Consider the following 9,282-nt stretch of genomic DNA (forward strand, 5'->3'; position numbering starts at 1 on the left):
AATGGAAATATTGTTGCCTTGACGATCTACTGATCATCTATAACCAGTTATGGAGCATTACCTCAGTATATTCTAGTACTGAATGAGGAGGATCATGATCATATTGGTTAGCTCATCGTTCATAATGGTGCTTTGATGATTAATCCATGTATGACATTCTAGACCCAACTCAGTTCCACCACCCCGCTTTCCGATCTCTCGGAAAGTAAGTTGAACCTAGAGGCGGATCAGGAATTAGAGCAGGGAGGGCATGATAAGTAATTCAGATTCTATCAACTAATTCATGCTTCTTTTTTTTCCCTGATAAACCTTTGTACAAATAAACAATATGAAAACTTAGAAAAAGAAACAAAAACTTAAATACACATAGAAAATTAAAAAAAAGAACATTAACAAAAAAATATAGTGAACTTTCATCTTGGGCCAGAAAGTTCAATGGCCTGTCCAAGCAAAGAAGAGTCATCAGTGAGATCAGAATATCTTTCCGATGAAGACAGTTCTGGGGTTCTAAACTTTCCGGTGGACTCAATCCCTTGTGAAGCTTCCCATCTCTCTGCCAACCCATCACCTTCCAGCATCCGTACAACTTCCGACATCTTTGGCCTGTGACCCGGAAGATATTGTGTACACAACAATGCCACTTTAACAAGTTCCTCTAGTTCCATTATATCATAATTGTTTTTTAAATCTTTGTCAACTAGGATATGTAGTTTTTTCTCTTGGTGTATCTTTTTCACCTGAAATGAGAAATGTGTACAACTTTCAAGTAAATGGGTACAACTTTTGATGCGTAAGGTACAAGTCTGTAAAGAAGTAAGACCCAAAATAATGTGTTTGAAATGTGAATTCTATGATATTCTGGTCTAAAATGTGTCTATAATGCATTTTGGACACTCTTTAAGGACCAACTTTTGTACTCATAGTTTTACACTGCAGTTTACTATGTTGTCTGTAACAATTGCTGTTTACTGATCACCTTCAATCCTTCGTGTAACCAACATTATGTAATCTTTGATGTTTTGATCCAAAATGCATTTGTTGACACTTTTGAGGAAAAACCTTGTGGTACCCAAGAATAAGAAACTTTGCTAATGAAATTTCGGGCATTGTGTATGTTTTGGGAATGTATCCAAAACATACTTTTAGGCACATTTCAGTCCCACAATGTTCACAAGTGTTCCTAGAGAAGAAGTACTAGATATGTGTTGTGGGATTGTATATTAGAAGTCAATAATGGATCAAATCACTAGCTGTACAGGCTTACCCAATCAAGCATAGCTCCTTTCTGGTTTGCAGCCTTGCCAAATTCTAGAGCCCGTTGTCCGGTTATTAGTTCAAGTAGAAGGATCCCGAAACCAAAAACATCAGTTTTCTCAGATGACTGGCCTGTGGAGAGATACTCCGGTGCTATATGGCCCACGGTGCCCCGAACCGCAGTGGTTACATGAGAATCTTGGTGGTCTAAAAGCTTAGCAAGCCCAAAATCACCAACAACTGCCTCACAACAATCATCCAATAGTATATTTGCAGCCTTGACATCCCTGTGAATAATTTTAGGGTCACATTGTTCATGAAGATACAACAATCCCCTTCCTGCCCCTAATGCGATTTTCTTCCTTATGCCCCAATCCAACACTGGTTTTGCTGTCAATATACAATACCAGAAAGCATATCAGGCTTGATTTGTGCTAGTAATTTTCAAGATTTCTAGAAATTGGACACAAGTGATTGAAAGTATGACGGTTTCCTAAATCTCATATGGCTTAACTATTGATGAATGTTGTGTGACATATTATGTCACTTGATATAACTATTTAATGTATAGTGTAAACCAGCAGAGATGGTAGATGTACCTTTGAGACGGGAAGCAACGCTGCCATTGCACATATATGGATAAACTAAGAGCTTTTCAGTTGGAGTCATACAAAAGCCATATAACCTGAGGAGATTCCGGTGTACTGCTAGGCTGATCATCTCAACTTCAGTTTGGAACTGTCGTTCTCCACCAGCTGCACCACCATCTTTTAGACGCTTCACCGCCACCAACGTCCCATCTTGAAGTGTCCCTTTGTACACATGCCCAAAACCTCCTTTTCCCAATAAATTCTTGTTGCTGAAGTTGTGTGTAGCAATTTGAAGTTCCCTGAATTGAAACTTCCTTAAATTTCCAAGTGAAACTTCTTCATGATGCTTATCTGCATTGTTTATGTGAATCAGTATATATTTACAATCGGAAAACAAACAAGATATGGCCAAACTGATTATGCATAAACAAGTCAGTCAAAAATGATATACACCTTGACTTCATAATTGCCAACAGTTTTTGCCTTCTTGAAAATTTTTGGGTATTTCAAATAACACGGTACAAAGAGATGAATGTTGGTGTCATATCCATGATCCATCACAAATTTGACACTTCCATTTTTAATTTGAAATATTATCCATTTTACCCATAAAGTCAAAGTGTTATATTTCCTTGAAGCAAAACTAAGGAAATAACGCCGTTTTCTTAATTTAAATCACAAACCTTTGACATCATAAAAGGGCTCTCGGTTATTCCTTTGCCTCCACCATATCAACATGAGTCCAAAAACGATCAAAAAGACGCATCCAAAACTGGTACCAATGGCAATAGCCATTTTATGAGATTTTCTTCTTGATGATGTATTTGCAGCTTCAAATTACATAACACGCCATAAAAGTTTAGCATCAACCTTTATAAGAATAAATCTAAAAAAATATCTATATGTTTATAATCATACATTGTGTGGTGTTTAGTGGCATAGAGATGGGCATAAGTGTCATTCCATAACATTGTTGCTCAGATCCTGCTGGGCACATCAGAGGGTTCCCAACAATGCTGCAATTAATAAACATTTAGACATCTTTTTCATGTCATAAATACATTTGGTTGTTGTATACTAGTACAAGTATTTAAACACTTACTTGAATGTTTTGGAAGGAAATCTAGGAACAGGGCCACTTAAGTTGTTGTAGGACAAATCTCTGCAAAAGAAACAATTGTACTTGTCATAACATGTACATACACAAGTATGTATGTATATATTTCAATCATATAGTAATGGGAAAATGATCAAGAAAACTTACACAAAAGCAAGTTGGGTCATATTAACTACTGATTCTGGAATTGGGCCAGAAAGAGTGTTGTTGTTTAGCCTCCTAAAAATGTCAAAATATGAGTTCATTCAAACACTCAAATACCAGAATCCCAATATAGTATATTTTTATAACTTAAACATAAGCATACATGTATTGGAGGAATGTCAAGTGACCTAAAGAAGATGGAATTTCATTGGTGAAATGATTATCAGAAAGATCAAGTGTTTGAAGCATCTTCAGTTTACCAATTTCTTTTGGGATTCTCCCTGTGATGTTATTATTCTGCAACAATCTGCATCAAGATTCACTCATTTTCAAAACCACCAGATAAATAAATAAATAATATCGAAAGTTTTTGTGATAACTTAACAAAAACTTACACAATCTGAAGATTGGTTAGGTTGCCAATGCTGGGAGAAAGAGTCCCAGATAAATTTTGACTAGGTGTCCCTCTGAAAATGAGCATGTCACAATTAGTGAAAAACAAGTTTTTTTTTTTTTCTCTTATGAAATATTTTATATATACATATGCACAAATATTGTGGCTAGAGAAATAACTAAACTTTATGTAGAAAGACTTACAAGCCAATAACTAAACTCTCAGCAGAGCAAGTGACCATGGTCCAGCTACAAGGATCAACAGCATCAGCATCCCAATTTTCAAGAACACCATGGGGGTCCAATAATGAAGCTTTGATACCCATTAAAGCCTGAACTGTAAATTACAGTACCATAAAAAGGTCCAGTTTTTAACCATAGTTCATTAAAAAACACTAATCTTGAACTACAAATCACAATACCCATTTGAAAAAAACAATCTTTAAGCCTTTAAGAACCATATTCAGTAAAAAGACTTAAGCTTGAACTATAAATCACAATACCCATATAAAAAGATTCATTTTTTAACCATATGTAATAAAAAGATTTAAGCTTGAACTATAAATCACAATGCCCATATGAAAAAGGTTCAATCTTTAAGCTTTTAAGAAACGTAGTTCATTAAAAAGAAGTGAATTTACCTTCAAAGTTAACACCTTTTGGTGAAAGCAAGCCATTTGAGTAACCAAAAAGCCATAAAACTACAACAGAAAATGCAACAATCTTTTCTTGTTGTACTCTCATTTCAATATTATGAGTGATTCAATAGAAAATGTGAGGAGAGTTTGAGTGACTTTTTCTGCTTGGTTGAATGTAGTGATCCCTTTAGTTTTTGAAACTTGATTATGATGACCAATTTCCACAAAATCTGAAAAATCCAAGAAAAAGCACTCTGAGTGAGCTTTCTTTTTCTTTTGTGGTGTTGTTTTTTTGTAGTAGAAAGAGAATTTTAGCATGCTTGTAGTCTCATGGCTCATGGGGCAGAGATTAAGGAGAAAAGAAATATAAAGAAATGTTAAATAAATACTTTTGTTATTTTGTCATCAAGTGGTAACTTTTTATCATAATTACCAGATTTTTGATACAAACCAATCATTTCTACAATTAATAGAATACAATGGAAAGTATTCTAACGTATGCGGGTTCATCTAGTAGTTTTTTAAACTGTTATTTTAGATTTTCATTTTTTCAATAAAACTTGGATCCGAATGTCTTTAAAGACCTTCAAAAGGTCTAGTCACTTAAATGAATGTATTAAAGGAAAAAGATTACATAAATATATAAAACAAGTATAACCCGAACAAGATACGTTGTTAGTTTTTCTTCTTTACCAAATAATAGTTACGGAGTAATTTACAATGAAGATTATGATAGTTTGAGAAATTAATTGTCTCTTGGTAAAATGCTAAACAAAACCTTTAAGACTTTAATTTAAGTGTATAAAAGATTGTACATTTCCATATTAAAAACTCACTCTCTAAATTTTATGGTAAGTGTACAACTAATTAATGCACCTCAACGAAAGCCTTTAAGGCTTCGTTTATATAAATAGATGAACTAAAAAGACGAAATACAACAAACAGATAAGGATAATTCAATGATATGTCCAAGGATTATAATTTTCTTTTTTGGGAAACTAAGTTAATTAAGTAGACAAAGAAGAAGATGTTAAATTTATGGGTTTTATGATCACAAGTCATGTTATAGTCTAGATATCTGTTTTCTTTGAGTTTTATAGTTTCTTGATGGATTCTTTATTGGATTTTTTTAATGGTGGGTAAGGTAAAGACAATAAGGAATCAAACATTCCCTGAGTTTGGCCATTCAATATACTCACAAATATTATGTTTGTTTATGAATATATATATATATATATATTATAGATAAATGATTATAGATATATTATATAGAATTTGAGAATATCAATGTGGCTTAACATCTTGAAGAGATGATTTTTGGTGGCTTAAGGGTGGGGTGTGGGAGAGTGGGGTGGAAGTGGGGGGATGTAGAATTGTAGAATACATTATTAATTTGATGTTGATTCCATGAATTTGATCCACTAATATGAAAATGAAAATGATATTTTTGACGATAATTGAAATATGAGTTGTAAAAGTATGTGATTTTTTATTTTAGTCATTGAATTTGTGCCTCAATCTTTTTCTAGCGGTACTTTTATATATTTTAAAATATCATATATCACTCATTTTGTTTGTAAGAAAAATTGCTACTTAGATTATCCGTTTTTATATTAGTATCGTTAATGAAACGAGAAAATATAAAACATATTAAATGACAAAACTTATATATACTTGTATACTCCTTTATAATAATTATTATCAATTCCTCTATTTTTGGTTTGACCCGGCCCGACCGAAAGGCTAACGGGTTTTCACGAGTCAGGCCATTTGCACATCCCTATTTTGGATAGTGTTAGAAAATGGTTAAATGCAAAAGTATTAAATTACTTTTAATAAACACCTTCTATAGAAAAAAAGTTACTAGAGATTACCAAATTTGTCATTAATGAATTAATTTACGCTTTAGAACCTTAATGTACACTCTAAGTCCTTATCTTTTAAAATATTTTCACTATCAATATTACATCAACTTACACAGTTACACCACTCGACACCAATTGTTGATGTCATCACCACCTGTCACCGACACCACAAAACCGTCATCGTCGTCACTGTCACCGCATTGCGCGGGTATCATGCTAGTAACTAATTATATATAAATAAAAGTTATATGTGATACAAATTGGTGTGTGGTAGGAGAATGAAATCACATGTGAAAAGTAAAAAAATAAAATAAAAATGAAAATACATGTGAATTTTAAATTTTAGACTTTAGAGTGGGCGGAGAGGGCTTTTCGCCTACGTCGCGTCCAATATGCCATCTAGTTCTACACCGGTGAGGGGCTTCGTGAAGATGGACGTGAGATTGAGATTTTTGAAAACAAAAAGCCGTTTAACAGCTATAGAATTAATTTTAAAATAATGACTTTTTAAGTTTTAAACCTCCTATATATACATCCCTATCTTATACGGGTTTTTTTTTTTTACCATTCTTTCTCTACTCTTTCTTTAACTTTAGAGAGATCAATGGTTCCAAACGTGTCTTCGTTAATTACATGAGGCAACCGATGATGCGGTAAAAATGATCAGTAGCCTTTTGATGTTTATTTTTTATGTAATGGATTTTTTTTATTTAGAGGGTTGGCAACCCACCTTCCATCCATTTTCTCACCACTCACTTCTAACCAATCACAGCATGCCACCTCAACTTCACAACTCATCCACCACTCACTCACCACTCATCCAAATTTCATTGGCATCCGACCACTCACTTCACCACTCATTTTACAAATTTTATTTTATTTAAACATTAAATTTCATTAAACTAAAAATATTCAAATACATAAACATTACATAAATAATTCTTGGAAACCTTAAAACAAAAAAAAAACCAAAAAAATACTAGAAATACTTAAAAGATATAAACACGACTTTACGTTTCGCCCGTGACCGCGCCGTGGAACTTTCGGCTTCTTCGGACTCAATGGCGTTCGCAAACACCTCTAAACTAATATCGTCGGACCATTCGAACGGTTCGTCGATGATTGTGGTGGAACCAATATGTTTTTGCATTTTTTTTAGTGTGTGTATGTTTAAATTGTAGTGTGTTTTTTAAAAGAGAAAGTGAATGTGGTGTGTTTGTTTTGTAGTTGTAGTGTGTGTGTTTTGTGTTGTGAATTGTATGTATATATAAGTAATAAAGTTTTAAAAACAAAAAAACAAAAAAAAAAAAAACAAAGTTGGCCGTTAACTAGCCGTTGCACGCAAACCAACCAGCGAAAATGGAGTGGTGGACCGCGTGGTGTGACCACTCGTTTTCACCCGCCACGCGTGGTCAGGCGTTGGCGGCGATGTTCCGTCGTGGTGCCGCAGTGACCACTCGTCTATAATGCTACCGTTGCCAACCCCCTTAGTGTATCGTGGAGTAGGTAGAGTTGCAAAATAAAAATAAAAAGAAAAAACAAACAGAATGATCCAAAATTATAGAACATTATATACGCACATTTAGACAGAATGGTCTATGAAAAAGTATGCTTTATAGTTTGCACCATGGCTTTGTACGAGTAGTACATTTTGTGGTGGTAGTCGATGTCAATGTTATAACAAGGGTTATATGCCACGGACATAATTGTGATTATCGAATGGGAATCCCTTAAAGTTATTTATAACTTACTCTTAAAGGGTTGAGGTTAACAATTGGGGTAAAGTTATTTATAAACTTTAGGGGTAAAGTTGTTAATCTCAATCATTAAATTAAAATCAAGAATTAAGATTTAAAGATGATTTTTAAATCTTAATTTTTGACCTTTGATTTTAATCCAAATGTTAAGATTCTTTCAACTTTACCCTATAACTTTAGGGAATCTCCATCTATTGTGATCATAGTCTTCAAGGGCCACCACAACTATATATTCATAAACTAATCCATTAAGCATAACCGAGCAATACTGACATATACAAGTTTTACAAAAATCATCTTATATTGAACTTAGACTAATCATTCCAACTAATAGAACAATTTTTTGATCTATTTCTATACAATATAAAGCTCATAGACTTGATGTACATCAACAGTTATCGGAATCTTTAGTTGTTTTTTTGAATTTCAATATCTTTTTATATCTTTTATGTTGAAAAAATATACTTTTTAACAAAATTAATAAAAAAATTTTATCGTTATCAATTCTTTAACTTTATTTGTAGTCCTTTGGTGTTCGTTAATAACTTTTTAGTTATTTTGAAATGTAGTATCAGGTTAATGAATATTATGGCTTATTCGCCAACGTCATTGGGAGGCCATCATTGGGGGTGAAACTTCTGGGAGGGACTGTTAGTAGAGATGCGATTTTATTAGTGGGCTAGCAAAGAAGAGAGTTGTTAATGTTGTTGGTTTGATGGGTCTCCTCCCACAGCTTCGCAACCCACAGAGTTAGCTTCTATATATTACTACGATCATGTATGGGTATGACCAAACTTTTTTTTGGCATGAAGACCTGTCAACTTGTTCATCTGGAGGAGGCAACACGTTTATTTGACATGGGACTGCGTGACGCTATTGCAGACATTGTGGTTTGTGGTGGTCCTTTTTTTGGGGACCTCCAATGAATATTGGCTTCCTTACCTGGGGGTTTAAGGTTATATTCGGCAGTTGAGATTTCATCTTATGCATTTGTGACATCAAGGGCCCAATCTTGGGTACTACAGGATCACATTTTACGAGACAGTGGTATATGCGGTATGGATTCTGATTATGCTTGTGCCTTAGCTGCTCTTTGTGATACGATTCCCATCTTTGATGTTGACGGTTTTACTAACAAGGACACCGTCCCCCATAAAGCCCAACATGTATTTGCGAGTGCCATTTTTAGTAAAACTGTCCAAGATATGGAGGTACACTTTGACTTGACAATCAAACAAAACCATTTTTGAGTATTTACAAGTACCACATGCTCAAGATTATCTCCTTGTTGTCCTTATAGACGGGTTAGGACAACATATGTCACCGGTAGAGTATCACACCATACTAAAATACCGTCTCATGGTCCCTTATTTCCTATTGATGAGATATGTCTTATTTGTCGAAAAGCTTGTTTGGAATCCTTTGGAGAGCATGCGCTTCATTGTAAAGAGCTCATGGGTTCAAATACATACATGATTTGGTTAGGGATGTTCTCTTTGACATTTTTAGGCGGACTGGGATTTC

At 34.1% G+C, this 9,282-nt stretch overlaps 1 protein-coding gene across 2 annotated transcripts; it reads right to left on the reverse strand.

Annotated features, from left to right (window-relative positions):
* Window positions 1-267: 267 nt before the first annotated feature.
* LOC122586710 (protein NSP-INTERACTING KINASE 1-like) lies at window positions 268-4,464 on the reverse strand. Of its 2 annotated transcripts, none has more exons than XM_043758697.1 (11): window positions 4,140-4,464; window positions 3,703-3,835; window positions 3,501-3,572; window positions 3,269-3,412; window positions 3,109-3,180; window positions 2,947-3,006; window positions 2,763-2,860; window positions 2,528-2,674; window positions 1,854-2,195; window positions 1,265-1,644; window positions 268-737 (listed from the first exon to the last, which is right to left on the reverse strand). In XM_043758697.1, exons 1-11 carry the CDS (start codon window positions 4,240-4,242, stop codon window positions 414-416), a joined length of 1,875 nt encoding a protein of 624 aa, XP_043614632.1. In that variant the 5' UTR covers window positions 4,243-4,464; the 3' UTR covers window positions 268-413. The 2 variants fall into 2 exon arrangements, with proteins under 2 accessions (XP_043614632.1, XP_043614633.1); XM_043758698.1 differs by having other exon boundaries at window positions 3,703-3,830; window positions 4,140-4,463.
* Window positions 4,465-9,282: the final 4,818 nt, after the last annotated feature.

The sequence above is a fragment of the Erigeron canadensis genome, chromosome 2 (genome assembly GCF_010389155.1).
Source record: "Erigeron canadensis isolate Cc75 chromosome 2, C_canadensis_v1, whole genome shotgun sequence".
NCBI classification, from domain to species: Eukaryota; Viridiplantae; Streptophyta; class Magnoliopsida; order Asterales; family Asteraceae; genus Erigeron; species Erigeron canadensis.

What these genes read in the sequence shown, in the direction of transcription:
- LOC122586710 (XM_043758697.1), bottom strand. Translation starts at nt 4,242, where the DNA reads ATGAGAGTACAACAAGAAAAGATTGTTGCATTTTCTGTTGTAGTTTTA. An exon ending in TTGACATTCCTCCAATACAT is followed by an intron (nt 3,181 to 3,268) that starts GTATGCTTATGT and finishes TGACATTTTTAG; the next exon opens with GAGGCTAAACAACAACACTC. An exon ending in ATGACCCAACTTGCTTTTGT is followed by an intron (nt 3,007 to 3,108) that starts GTAAGTTTTCTT and finishes TTTCTTTTGCAG; the next exon opens with AGATTTGTCCTACAACAACT.